The sequence below is a fragment of the Notolabrus celidotus genome, chromosome 12, assembly GCF_009762535.1.
Source record: "Notolabrus celidotus isolate fNotCel1 chromosome 12, fNotCel1.pri, whole genome shotgun sequence".
In the NCBI taxonomy this organism is placed as follows: Eukaryota; Metazoa; Chordata; class Actinopteri; order Labriformes; family Labridae; genus Notolabrus; species Notolabrus celidotus.
The window spans coordinates 11693177-11708367 of NC_048283.1; the positions used below are offsets into that span (position 1 = coordinate 11693177).

General features: G+C 40.5%; 1 protein-coding gene across 1 annotated transcript; it reads left to right on the top strand.

The window, feature by feature from the left end:
- Window positions 1-2884: 2884 nt before the first annotated feature.
- rps19 (ribosomal protein S19) lies at window positions 2885-10735 on the top strand. The gene is made up of 6 exons (XM_034698504.1): window positions 2885-2950; window positions 3720-3790; window positions 4731-4831; window positions 7609-7792; window positions 8936-8990; window positions 10681-10735. The coding sequence occupies exons 1-6, from the start codon at window positions 2900-2902 to the stop codon at window positions 10708-10710; spliced, it is 492 nt and encodes a 163-aa protein (XP_034554395.1). The 5' UTR covers window positions 2885-2899; the 3' UTR covers window positions 10711-10735.
- The last annotated feature ends 4456 nt before the right edge of the window (window positions 10736-15191 follow it).

Genomic DNA, 15191 nt, shown 5'->3' on the forward strand with positions numbered 1-15191 from the left:
TCTTTGTTTTCCCTCCCTGCTCCCGCTGGCCCACCAAGCAGCATTTGCACGCTCATACTCTCTGAGACACAAACAGACCTCGACATTTATGAGTAAATGCATGAACACTAACACTCAATCACACAAACTGCACACTCCCCCAATGAGTTATTTCCAGCAAATACATTCAAAAGTGATTGGCAGCTAATTCCACTACATTTTCAATAATCTTTCATAAGTAGAGTATATACATGTTGAAATAGCAGATTGGCTGCAGCAATGCGACACCTGACCATTTTACATAATGAGTTTGACCTTTGCAGAACATTTTGTGTTTAAGTCGTCATTCTTTTATAATAATCCTAACTGGCTGAAATAACCTCCTTATACAGCATCATAATCACTTTACACACTTGTCTCCTGTCGCGCCACTTGAAGGGCCTCGACAAAATTGATTTACTGAAGTAATTAATGGAGTTTAATCCACCTTATGCAAGTTTTTCAATTCAAGATGGTGGCTGGTCACTCCCAGTGTAATTAATTGACTTAATTAATCAATTAAACTCTTTGAAACAACTCAGAAGTGGCAAGGCCAAACGGAACAGAATGGTCAGAGCTCTTTAGAGAGATGAGGAGTCGGTGGTGCCTTAATGTCAAGTAAATAAATGAGGATTAAAAGACACAGTTACCTGGTGTGAAGCCCTGCGATGACACAGATGGTTTATGCAAAGCTTTATGATCTATCCTCTGTGTGACTTGACTGGCTTTTATTTCCCTCCAGTATCTCTGTCTATCTCACCTCTCACTCTAAACTGTCTGCCCCCTCTGACAGAGTGTAAACCTGATTCATAAACCTCTGCTTATCCACCTGCCGTCTATCTCTCTTTCCTGTCTCCGCAAACATATCAATTGTGTCAATGTTGGAGCATGGCTGCCCTTTCCATCTGAAATGTGCAAAGGGCAACAGCACTTCTGCAAGCCAGGGAAATATGTAAATAAAGTTCACACACACACACACACACACACACACACACACACACACACACACACACACACACACACCGCACACACACACACACACACACACACACACACACACACACACACACACACAGATGTATCAGCTCAGACAAACATACATAAACAGAAATCTGGTTTCTTCTTTGTTTTTGTGACAAAAACATATCTCTATCAGATTTGTCTAAATCCTTTAATTTTCTTTTAATTTAAGTGATAAAGGGAAATAAGAGGTAGCAGCTGTTAACATCTAAGGCAATGAGCTTTTTGATGGAGTAAGAATGAGAGATAAGAGCAATTTTTACACTGTTTTACCTAAAAGTGTTTTTCCCTAAAGCAAAAGAAGTGGACAATACAGTGATTTCATTGTTTTGCTCAAGAGACAAATGCATACTCTTACAAAAGATCATAGCTTAATGCTTCTTCTTCACATTATCTATGTATTTCTGGTGATATTATACAATAACAGATAAGAAATAACAAAAGAAAGATCATATTTTCTCAAAAATAACTGATGTACAAAGACTGGAGCTACTCCAATGAAAAATTGGTTGAAAATTAGTTTTGTTGGCTCATAATGTTTGCTTTAGTTTTTACACGCAAATGACCTTCATTGAACTGCAGGACTGACAGTGGAAAATATGCCTATATATTTCCAAAAAATCAACCAAGCATGTCAGTGTTTATACAAATCACTCTCCCACTGTCTGCCAAAAGGGACGAGCTCCAGTCAGGGGCATGCTGAACCCAATTGAAGGGGCTCCATTTCACAAAATCATACCCACAAAGCAATTAAAAACACAGATTAAAATATATTTTGCCGGCTGCAATTTTAAATACAGCTTCAGGAGCTGTTAGTTGTTAACTGTGAAAGTGGAGACCCAAAGGAGGGCATAGAGTATACAGATTACACAAGCGGAATTGTAATAAGTCAACACTATTATGTTCCATCTATTTCTGCCCCCAATTTAAGTTTAATGCCTGTGGCAACATAATGCCATCAAAAAAAACAAAAACTTGCTGTTCTTGTTTCCTCCTCTGAAATCTATAAGTCTGCAATCAGTTGTTTATTACAAAAGATAAACATACAAAAATATCCCGTGACTGATATGCGATGTGTCAAGATTAAAAACAGTCAACATTTCTTGAGCCTTTCTTACGGAAGAGAATTAGGGCTACTGGGAAAAAAATAATAATAATAAAGTCTTTTTTTTAAAATATTATTATTCTTGGAAAAAGGTCATAATTCTGCCTTTACCCTCAGAATTCTTACTTTAATCTCAGAATGAAATTTTACAATCTCAGAATTGTGACATTTTCTCAGAATTATGACTTTTTTTCTCAGAATTATGACTTTAATCTCGGAATTATGACTTTAATCTCAGAATGAGTTATGACTTTTTTTTCAGAATTATGACTTTAATTTCGGAATTATGACTTTTTTCTCAGAATTATGACTTTTTTTCTCAGAATTATGACTTTTTTCTCAGAATTATGACTTTAATCTCCGAATTTTGACACATCAAAATTCTGACACCTCAAAATTCTGACTTTGATCTCAGAAATATAACTTCATTCTCAGAATTATGACTTTAATATCAGAATTATGACTTTTTTCTCATGATTCTGACTTTAATCTCAGAAATCTGACTTTTTCCTCAGAATTATGACTTTAATCTTAAAAATCAGACTTGTTTCTCACTATTCTGACTTTGATCTCATAACACTAATAAAAAAAATCACCTTATTTTTCTTTTTTTCTTTTGTGTCTCTAATCCTCTTCCGTACCTCCTATATTATTCAGTCACAAATGAAATGTGGTCGGTGCACAGCGAGGAGCTGCATCGATGGAAAAAACAACGTCTCAGTCTCGCGTTATTACACGAGATTTGCCCGTTTTAACATGGGCTGGAAACCCCGTTCCACCCTCTTCCCTTCGCTGTCCACAAGCAAGGTAAAGCGCTATTCTCCTTCCTCGGTTTAACGGCTTGAAATAGATGAATTATTTGGCTTTTACCGTCGAAATGTGGTAATGTAGAAAACAACGTTAAGATCCATACACCAACGGAGCTTTTAGAAAATTATATGGCGTATTTTGTTTGTTATAAAGGATAACGCTTGAGTGTTGCGCTCACGCTATAGGTCTGTTACTAATGGCTGCCCCCATGCTACCTCGTTGAGGCCTACTAGCTCGCCTGTAGCATCCCATTTTAGCTCCTCATTCAGGGTCGGAACGCTAAGTTAGTGAATTTCAAAGCCGGTTTTGCGTTTTATATGTTGTGAAATTGAAGTCGTCGTTTTAATAGGTATGGATTACGAACAAGTCGTGCGTCTGTGAGGTAGGACCGACAATGATAGCTAGAAAAGGCGCTAATGTAAAGCTAGCTAACGCCGGCTGAAAGCATATTACTTGCAGACTAACATAAGTAATGGATCTAAATCGTTGTATTCTGTGTAGATGTGATAAAGCGCACTTCAGTTTTGTATGAGTATCCTTATACAGCAAACGTATCACCCATTCATCGTTCAATCACCCAAGCTACATCGGAGCTAAACACTCGCATGTGTGCCATGTAGCGCTGGATCACGTTGTATGTGCTGACAAGCAAACCGCATTATGTAGAGGACAGTAACTGTTGCATTCAGCGGAATATGCCAACTATATCCCCAGTGAATGTCAGCCGAAGTGCCAATCTAACGTTGACTTTGATTCTCTTTCTCAGATGCCTGGTGTCACAGTAAAAGACGTCAACCAGCAGGAGTTTGTCCGTGCCCTGGCGGCCTTCCTGAAGAAGTAAGTACTGTATATTATACACTCAAACTTTCTTGATGTGTGCATAACATATGAAATGTAGTGTGATGATGCTAACTTAGAGCATAACATAAGGAATTTCACTCCTGCTGCCTGTTGCAGCAGTAAGTTCAAACGTAGCCTAGATTGAACGTTATTTCTCATTTAGGATGGAGTTTACATTCTACTAACATTTTGTTTGTTGCACAGGCAGAGATAGTTCCAACGTGAGCCTAAGTTACAACTTAATTCTTACACTTGGCTCCTAGTAGGTGTAAAGTTGTCTGTAGAGTATATCGGCTGCCATGGCTTGTCATTTTGAAAGGTGGGATGATTTGGAGGATGAGATACAGAGGGTTCTCCCAGCTGTATTACTTCGGCAACGCCTTATCCCCAAAAGATTACGTCCTTTGGAGAAATATGATGACCAAGATTTGCGCTCCTGAGTATTAATGTATGTTGTAGTTGATGACTGTCCCACTCAATGTCACTATTATACACACATCACATATAAAGGCTTTAGGCCATAGTTATCACTTTACTTTAGTTTGTTTCAGTCTGTCAGTTCTGAGAAGATTAGGCACAAAAGATAGCAATGCCTCAAAATTGGTGCTTTCCTCTGATTGGCTGCTGGAAGTGTAAACGTCATATCTGCCACAATGTTGTGGTTAGTTTGGACGTTACAGTCTGCTAGTTAAGATGAACCCTACGTCTCTGTAGTTAATCCAAACAACGAAACAACTTAAGTTACTAACTAGTTTCAAGGTATGGTTTAGTGTCAACTTAACACCCTAATTTAGGACACAACTTGCGCACAGCTGGTGCAACAAGCTCCTGATCCCTTAATATTAAAGCTTACCTATAAATGATATATATTATGTGAGTGTCTCCTAAGGGCCATGTTGTGGTTTAGTTCTTGCTGACTCTTGTTTTCTGACCCTAGGTCAGGAAAGCTGAAGGTGCCTGACTGGGTGGACCTTGTCAAGCTGGGCAAGCACAAAGAGCTGGCCCCCAGTGATGAGAACTGGTTCTACATCAGAGCTGGTAAGTCTAAACTCTAAAACTGGTTCTTGGTTCAATCCAGCTGTGCTCTCATCTTGTCTCATGGTGTTTAGAAAACTCTAAAGTGGTGTAAAGAGTAGCCACCTCAAGTGGTGTCCAATGCCCGTGCCCCCTTGAGATCACAATTTCGATGACCTGTCATCCTACAAACCCACCACTCCACATTGAACGGTCCTTTTGTGGGAATGTTCTAGAGAATGAGCCCTGATGTGATGAAGGGGGAGCCTGAGAGACCCACTGAGCATACTAAATGTCAACATTGAGTAATGTGCCTGATGTAGAGAAATATATGTACTTATATTCCACTTCAAGAAGTGCCAGTACATCTTTTGTGTTTTGTCCATGCCTCTCGTTGGCACAAAACCTCTCTACTGAGCAGTTCATCAACATCTAAAACAACATTCAGAACCTATAACCAACTGAATCTTACCCATGTTTGCGATATATTTTTTATTTGTTTAAAGCTGCAAAGGAAGGACATTTTTCAACTATTAAAGGATAAAATGTGAAATGTGTATAGGTTGGAATCAACCTGTTTGTAGATTGATAGGAGTGAGTCAATGTAGCTGATTGTGTTTATTTTACAGGCTGTGATGCTCGGAAATACAATATGATGTTACCTGTCAGCTAATATTGGAAGCTCAGTTAATCTAGTTTGATCCAGTTTCGATCAGCCCAATATTTCAGTGTCTTTGTTATAAAAAAAAACACCATTGGTGCGACGGCGGTCCTAAAGCTTAATCCACATTTAGAAAATCAGGACGGTGTCCCTCTTCTCTTTGCATGATTGTGTATTTTGTAATGGAGGTATCAGAGGCAGCACAGCGTTTCTGTCTTGCAGATAAGAGCACTGTTGTGATCACAAGGCATGGCCTGTGTCTGTCACTGAAACAAACTCTCTTCTAACTCCCATCCCCACCCCACTGAAGCACGAGCACACAATGTCTGACATTGTGTCACGGAAGTTAATCATGGTCTGAATTGTGATTTTTCCTTTCTTGTAAATGCATAAAATAAGTTTCAGTTATTTTATACAACGTGACCTTAACTGTATTGTACATAGGCTACTTGTTTGCAGCATTCATTTATAGAAATTAAGTCATGAAATACAGTTGCAACAAATCTTCGTAAATTAAAATTGTATGAAGAGGTGTCATATGTTTAAGTGGTTTTAATGATGAGATCATTGTTTTAAAACATCACTGTGGATGTGTATCTGTAGGCACTCTTTCATTGGAAACAATATCTCAGCTCTTATTAAAATTCTCTTTTAAACAAAAAAAAACATTAAAATAAATGATTGTTTAATTATTAAGAACTAGGACTAGTAGTTCCCACCAACCGGGTGTCATTTAGACAGTGACTCAATGGTTTAGTTACTTTCCACTGTGTTCCTGTTAATGATATACATTGCCTCAAATGACTGCAGTATCGATATTTTGATTTGAGAATCAATTTTACAGCATAAAGATCTGGTTTCGGTATTTCAGTATCGATCCGCACATCACTACTGGGCACGGGGAGAGTGGATCGTACACAGGATCCAAAGGTTGCAAATGTCCAGCCAAGGATGCAGTTTCTTTGGTGTTTTATTGAACAACATAAAAGGTCTTCTTTCAAACAATAGGTAGTGTTTTTGTGCTCTAAAATCTCCTGGTGTCCGCACCTCGTATTTTACCTGCCCATCTATATACACTTCAACCAGTGCAAAACTATCAACCTATAGAAGTGAGTACTGAAATATATTAACACCTAAGGCCCTATTTACCTTAGATTAGATAACAATAAGTGAATTAATTAAAGTAAAAATAATCAAATGTATGAAACGATGTAAACACCCCAACAGTGTCAATGAACAAAGAAGACAAAATAAATGTTTATTAAATGTAATGGAGGGAAAACATTGTGCTGGGTGATTTGAGGCTGTATCAACCAGCACTAACACATTCACATGATATCACATGCGGCGAGGACTTGTAAGGACAGACTTGTGCGTCTCTCTGTCCTTGTGCTTAAAGTTTTTTTGAAGTGGAGGCCAGTGGTTGTAAAAGAGTCTCAGAGACTTAATTACAAGTCTCTAATCAAATCTTTTTATACGGTTTAGATAGTGACATAAAAGTGTGCAGCTGGATTTAATGTGTAGTCATTTTATAGAAACCTCTGTTCGGAGCACTTTTATTCCACCACATGCTGGTGCTGGAAGCTGATGCAGCTCCCTGAAGAACTGTTACCTTTTTACATCTCCGAACAGATGAATAGATATCGGTGGAAGTCATATGGCGTACAGTTTGAGCGCTGTGTGGGATTATTTTGCACTGTAAATGTCAGCACATAAACCTGCTGTGATTCTACATCTAGTTGATTTTGCTGTACAGCTGCCTGAATATTTATCTTAAGATAACCTGTGTAATGAGCTCATCCCACAGAGGCCTGTTTTGTAGCAGTTATTCTGCATCCATATCTCAAACAGTGTAAAAAGCAAAAGGATGAAGAAGGGGAGTTTGTGTTGCGTCTGTTTCCTAAACTGTCAAGCAGATGCTCCGTCATGCTTTAGCTCTGAGGAGTAAATGACAGTGAGATTTAACTCTTGCTGCATGGTAAAATGATGTTTTTCACTTCTGAAATATGAAACACTGCTCATTCATTTTCCAGAGCTGATTCTCAACTGCAGCCATATGCTCACTTACCTTAGCTCTCAGCATTCTGTGTTGAGAGTGAACTCTTGAGTAACATCCTCATCTCCTCTTCTTCCCCCGCAGCATCCACAGTCCGCCACCTGTACCTCCGTGGAGGCGCCGGCGTCGGCTCCATGACCAAGATCTATGGAGGCCGCAACAGGAACGGCGTGTGCCCCGCTCACTACAGCGTAGGATCCAAAAATGTAGCTCGCAAGGTGCTGCAGGCCCTTGAACTGTTGAAGATGATTGAGAAGGATCCCAATGGGTAAGTGTCTCTGTCCATAGGATCTAGTGGATAAAAAGCAGCATTCAAAGCTAGAAATATCTGGTTTCTCTAGTTAAATGAAGTGTTTGAGTTCAGAAATCTGTCTTTTTTAGTATTTATCTATCATGTAATATTTCAAGAAATTGTAATTTGTCTGATGTTGGTGCATTCCACAAAACTGACAGCATGTGTTCAGCATGGTTTACATTTGTGCATTGACCGTTTGTGAGCACTATATGCTTCTGGGCAGTGTGGTCTCTATGATAGTCGCCTCTTTCAAGTCCCTGCTACATTTTGTTTCCTTTTATTTCTTTTTTGGGGGGGGGGGCATTTTTGCCTTTAATGGACAGGACAGCTGAAGAGAGAGGCAGAGTGGGGGAGGACATGGTCGAGGCTGGAATCGAACCTGCGACCTCTGCGACGAGGACTATATAGCCTCTGTTCATGGGGCACTTGACCGCTAAGCCCACGGCGCCCCTTCTACTTGCTTTTTAATAGCGATTTGGAGTGTATAAGGTTAATTTAGAGCTGAAACATGTTGCCGTTGATACAGTAATTATTGCAAGGAAGAGTAGAGAGGAGACGTCTGAGGGGATGAAATGTACGGTCTATGTACGGCAATTCCAGGAGTGCTGTAAATGCAGGAAACAATTCCTAGACTATAATGGCGCCCAGGAGACGAATCAAAGAGCTTGCGGTCCATGTCGTTTTGACAAGTAGTTACATTTGGGAGGAGGTGCACATGCAAAGGGCTATGTAGACCTAAAGCATAGGATACGAGTATGAACAAGGCTTTAGTCTGCCTGTTGCATGGTATGGTTTGTCATTTTGGCTTCTGTGTGCACAAACTAGTTCACAACCCCATCTGTCATACCGTGTTCAATGCTACATCTTCATTTTGATAATGCATGACTATAAGACGCCTGTATTTCTGATGCTGGATAACCAAAACCCTCCAATGAACATCTCTTCCTATGTGGAAGGATAGGTGATTGCTACATGGCTTTACCTGTTGGGAAAGCTTGTCCATGTGCCTTGAAAATACACTTATGTTTTTGTGTTTGACTTTGGTTAACAGTTTAGTGCACTCCATTATGTACTTAGTTTCATATCTTAATTCTTGCTGTCTTCTGTTTCTTTCAGTGGTCGCAGACTCACCTCCCAGGGAACCCGGGACCTGGATAGAATCGCTGGCCAGGTGAGGCACACCACTTAATTACTACCTTTTTGGAGTTCTGAGGAGCTTGTACTGCTGAGAAGATCAGCTGATGCAGTGTAAATAAGCAGTGGCTAATGCTACTGTGACATAGAACCCAAAACTCAATGGATTTGATGATGTGACACTTTCTGCTACATTCAAATGTCTGACTGGTAGAGTGGCTCTACTGTCATACACACAGAGAGCATTAAACACAAGGGACAAGGTGGACAAACTTAAATAAAAGAACACACCTTATTTATTTTATAACACGTGCAAGATCATGACACAAGAATGTTAGTGTATCATGGAATCATAGATGTCTATGTTCTGCTCGCACTGCATCTCAAGTCTTCTCCTCACTGAACCTATCTTTTATATTTAAGTGTTTCTTTTTGAACACCACTTTAAGAGCCTTGCTTCTTCTCCCCCACAGAACCAAGCTTTAATTTTTAAAAACATAGCTTTGAAAGGAGGCCCAACTCTGACCTTTGTACAGACACACAAAGAATATAAAAACACTACACAATCACTAATTGACTTGCATATGTCTCTAAAACAAATCTGCTGTCACACTATGGCCTTGGTTGATGTGATGAGCATTAATGTGTTTCACAACCTGGTCTGGCTTTGAATTAAAATGTTCCAGTATTAGTCAGTCTTTGAAGAACCCGGTTGCCTGGCCAGCATGAAGTTGCTGCGTTATTCATTGAACAGGCTGGGAGCCTGTTTGTGATACTCTGGCATTTTATGTGACGTTCAGGCGCTCTAGGCATGGTGCCGTAGGACTGTGATCACAGAAATATCACCTCCTTTGCTTTGATGCAACACCTTGTCTGTTGCGGGAGAACACGGTCCCGGTGTCATTTCAACATGCAAGATCTTTTAAAGCTCTTGTCCTTGGGAAATCTTTCTCTACCAGCCAGGTGTCGTTTCCTCAGCGACACACTACTTGAATTGTTTGTTGATTTCACTAAACAAATCACAGTTGGGCCTTGTCAAAAATCAGGCGTGTGGCAGCAGCGTTGTGATAATCCAAGGGTAAAAGGGGTAAACACGAGGAGGGAATTTCATGCTTGGCAACTCCGCCGTATGGCAGCAGTTTTCTACTTGTTTACCCATGCTAATGAGCAGTATGCAGATGAGCAGACCTGGGATCAGCCCCGCCTACCTGCAGAAAACATGCTGGTGTGGTTGTGCTAGCATCTTACAGGTTCTTAATGTGTTCTGGTTTTTAGCATTTTGAGAGAGTGATTCAATTTCTGCTGCATCAAGATTACTGCCATGTTCTGCCAGCAGACTTTCTCATGATGTTTCTGGCAGCAGCAGCAGCTGGAACACAACCAGTCTGCTTCCAAACTGTGTTCTAGAGTCCACATGAAGTTTCTTTTCTGTGCTATCTCGCTCTCTTTAAGTCGCGCATTCCCGTTCAAACACCGGTTCGGTATGGATTTTTGAATAAACAGCAAATCAACAGAATAATAAGCAGATGCAACATCTCATTTGATTGCAATTGATATTTAGTTGGAATCATTTCCTCAAACTGAAGCTGCATAATGAAACATTTAAAGTGCTATTTTTCCCCCAGCAAGTAATTGGATTTTGATTTGAAATAAGCAAACGTTTTCACAGCCACCACTCCACCTTGTCTGCTGAATATGCCTCATTTTGTGTTTCTCTCCCCCCACAGGTTTCAGCTGCAAACAAGAAAACTGTTTAATAAATGTTTTTTGGAGAAAGTCAAACACCGAGTGCTCTTTTTCTTCTTTACTGATGCAACATGAACACGAGTGTCTCTCAGTACTTTGAGGTATTATGGTGTGATTATTCAAATGACATGGATCGATATTTGGGCTTGATTTTCTAGCACTGAGGTTGGTGAGCAAAATGTATTAAGGGGACAATGGATGACCAGATGAGGTTTTTCTAGACTGATGTGTTTAAATTAGGGATGTAAACAATAAATTATTGATTAATTGATTAAGGACTAACTTGAATCATTGAAACAAGCAATTTTGTATTCAATAATCCGTCACGTGGAACAAACGTGGTCTCATATTACATTCAGCTATCAGGGAGGTGTTTTAAGTTGAAAGCATGTTTCAATGTGAATCAGTTTGTTAAAGGTCTCTGTGTGCTTTTTAAAGAGGATCAATGCAAAACTGCTGCCAACAACGACATGGACACGAAGGTTGACGACTTCAAACAGGACATTTGGGAAAATGGTGGGAAATGCTAGTGCGCTTTGCTTGCCGACCAGCAACATCAGAGCCGTCTGAGCTTCTCTGCCGCTGGACTGATCATAACCCCGTTGAGCTCCCGGCTGAGAACAGACCACGTACACATGCTCATTTTTCTCAATAAAAACAAGTATGCAGAAAACTAGACACACAAGCTGTTTTCGAAACAGCCTGCTACATAATACCTACGAATGTAGTATGCAGTAGGTACTGCATACTGCGTTTGGATTTAGGATGTATGTCTGTTCTGCAGTATGCTGGGCCAGGCGTTTCTGGGGCTGTTATCGAAACCGCCTGCTACAAACTACTAATGTACAGTCATGGCCAAAAGTTTTGAGAATGACACAAATATTACATTTTTACAAAGTCTGCTGCTTCCGGGTTTTTAGGTGTTTTTGCCAGATGTTTCTATGGTATAATGAAATACAATTAGAAGCATTTCATAAGTATCAAAAGCTTTTATTGAGAATTACACAGAATTCATGCAATAAGTCAATATTTGCAGTGTTGACCCTTCTTTTTCAAGACCTCTGCAATTCTCCCTGGCATGCTGTCAATCAACTTCTGGACCAAATCCTGACTGATGGCAGTCCATTCTTGCATAATCAATGCTTGGAGTTAGTCAGAATTTGTGGGTTTTTGATTGTCCACCCGCCTCTTGAGGATTGACCACAAGTTCTCAATGGGAATAAGATCTGGGGAGTTTCCTGGCCAAGGGCCCAAAATCTTAATGTTTTGTTCCCCGAGCCATTTTGTTATGACTTTTGCTTTATGGCAAGGTGCTCCATCATGTTGGAAAAGGCATTCTTCATCACCAAACTGCCCTTGGATGGTTGGGAGAAGTTCTGGTACAATTCTTCATTCATGGCTGTGTTTTTAGGCAAGATTGTGAGAGAGCCCACTCCCTTGACCGAAAAGCAACCCCACACATGAATGGTCTCAGGATGCTTCACTGTTGGCAAGAGACAGGACTGATGGTAGCGCTCACCTCGTCTTCTCCGAACAAGCCTTCCTCCAGATGCCCCAAACAATCGGAAAGGGGATTCACCAGAGAAAATGACTTTACCCCAGTCCTCAGCAGTCCAGTCCCTGTACCTTCTGCAGAATATCAGTCTGTCCCTGATGTTTTTATTGGAGAGAAGTGGCTTCTTTCGCCTCACTGTGCGTGCAGATGCACTCACACCTGCCTGCTGCCATTCCTGAGCAAGCTCTGCACTGGTGGTGGCCCGATCCTGCAGCTGTAACACCTTCAGGAGACGGTCCTGGTGCTTGCAGGACTTTCTTCGGCGCCCTGGAACCTGTTTGGCAACAATTGAACCTCTCTCCTTGAAGTTCTTGATAATTGGATAGACGGTTGACTGAGGTGCAATCTTACTCGCTGCTATAAACTTCCCTGTTAGGCCCTTTTTGTGCATTGCAATGATGGCTGCACGTGTTTCCTTGCAGGTAACCATGGCTAACAGATGAGGAACAATGGTGTCATGCACCATCTTCCTTTTAAAGTGTCCAGTCACTCAATCATGACAGATTGATCGCCAGCCTTGTCCTCATCAACACTCACACCTGTGTTAATGTGTGTGACACCTGTGTGCCATTGAAATTATGTTAGCTGGTCCTTTTGTGGCAGGGCTGAAATGCAGTGGAAATGTGTTTTTGGTGATAAAGTTCATTTTAAGGCAAAGAGGGACTTTGCAATTAATTGCAGTTGAGCTGATCACTCCTCATAACATTCTGGAGTATATGCAAATTGCCATTATAAAAACTGAAACAGCAGACTTTGTGAAAATGTAATATTTGTGTCATTCTCAAAACTTTTGGCCATGACTGTAGTAGGCAGTAGGTGTTGCCTACTACATACTGCGTTTGAATTTAGTCTGTAGTATGACTGTTCAGTTGGATCTGTGTTGCAGTACGCTGGGCCAGACGTCACTGAATTTCTGGTTTCGGAAAGCGGAAGTAAACAACGACCAAGCTGATAAACTGTTTCTTTAGCATCACTTATGTTTTAAAAAGTTAGGAAGTGGTTTATATGGAATTTAGTAATTTTCACAGCACATAAAAGAGTTCACCCCCGTCAAAAAAAGAAGAGAAAAGAAAAAGCGGAACGAGCACTTTGCATTGTGGGGAGCAGTACGCGAGGCAGACTGGTCCGATGCATACTGAGAAATTTCCCACAATCAGTAGACATCCCGGTAGTTTTGGCATACTGCAGACTTTGCTCTTGTTCACATACTACTTACTACATACTGAATTTTGGCCAAATCAGTATGTACTGCTAGTACGGTAGACAGTTTTGAAAACAGCCCCCAGAGTCTTAAGTACTTTTCTGTTCACATATTTTCCTGAATATCAACAATCAGGCTCATAAAAAATATTTCCGCGGACAGTCTTATTAAGTGAAGGCTCGCTCACTACTTGTGGTTTTGCTGCAAGTAGAGATAATTTATTTTGCATCGTTTTTGACATAAGAAAACTCAATGTTGTATTTTATTGATTAATCGATGATTGATAGTTGAGATTTCCAAAGATCGATCACAGAGAATACTCTGGTTAAATTATTGAACTGATTTCTGGCGCGAGGACATCACGCTACTACATGAAATTATCAACTCATTTCCAGCTTCTCAGTTTAAATGGCATTTTAGTCTAAAGGGCAGAAAATGACCATTTAGCTGTAGTGTTTTCAAACCTCATCCTCTAACCAGTGAAAGCTCACTACAGGGTGCAATTTCATTAAGCAGTTTGAAAAGGTTTCCTGGGAGCTGTTCTATCAGTGAAGCCGGTACAGCATCTCATCAGTGGCCCACTCTAAATGGTCACAACACAACAAATGCTTCTGTCGCTTCTCTTTTTTTCCTCTTCCTCTCAATGTCCTTTGAACAGATTCATCTATGATACCGGGACAACCTGGGGAGATTGCGCAGTTAATAAAAGCAGAACACATTTCCACAACATGCTTGGCTGTTCAATATTTGGTAAGGTATGATGTCATGATTTAGCTGATCATCCAAGGGCCACAGTGCCACCTAGAGTCTTCAACAGCCAACAACAAACTCTGAAACAACCTTTTAATCTGATGACATCAAACAAATGGGTTACTGTTATTGATGTTACACCGTTACTGCAATGAATAATGGGATAATTAGAAGATGGTGTCGAGAAATGATCCCAGTGATTAATATTCACAGTGAGCAAACTAAACTAAAGCAGGCCTGGACTGTCACAGCAGGTATTCCAATTTGTCTAATAAAGCATTTTAGATACACGTACATGGTTCTCTCTCAATTCCACACTAATCTGTATGAGAGGAGGGACATTTTTTGTCAGTTTGGTTACCTCTGTGCACTTTTATTCTTCTTCACAAACAGCTGGAGTGTTCTGGTCCAAGTTGCCAAATCAGGAGAGACACTTGAGTGACTTAATTTGGCGGTGCTTCTGAAATCCTGCAGAGGGTGCCAAAGCCTATAGAATGCCCCCACAGCCATACATGTTCAGTGTGGTGATCACCTTGGAAGTGCCTCAACATGTGTTCAAATCAATAGCACTTAAAATCTCAAACAATCAGCCTGCGCCCATTTATTGAAAGTCTCAACATGGTGTGTGTATAGCCTGAAATGCATTTCACAGTTTAAACCAGATATGGTTTATAGCCTTTCTGATATTCTGATACAAGCACTCAGTCCTGATCTTGCCCAGCTCTTGCATTCTGCAAAAAAAATTCACAGAACTCCTCAAAATCTTGTTTATCATGACAGCTTCGGGAGCTTTTCACAAAGAAATGTAATGCACAGGGAAAATTGACTGCAAAACATCCAATCTCTCTCCACTCTCATTTTCAATTTGGGCCAGTGGAGCTTCATGTGCCTGCGTTTTCTATCCCCAGCTACCCTCAAGGCATCGAAACTACAAGCACAACCAAATGAGAGGAAAGAGGAGTGCAGTGTCCCTGTGTCCTATTTGA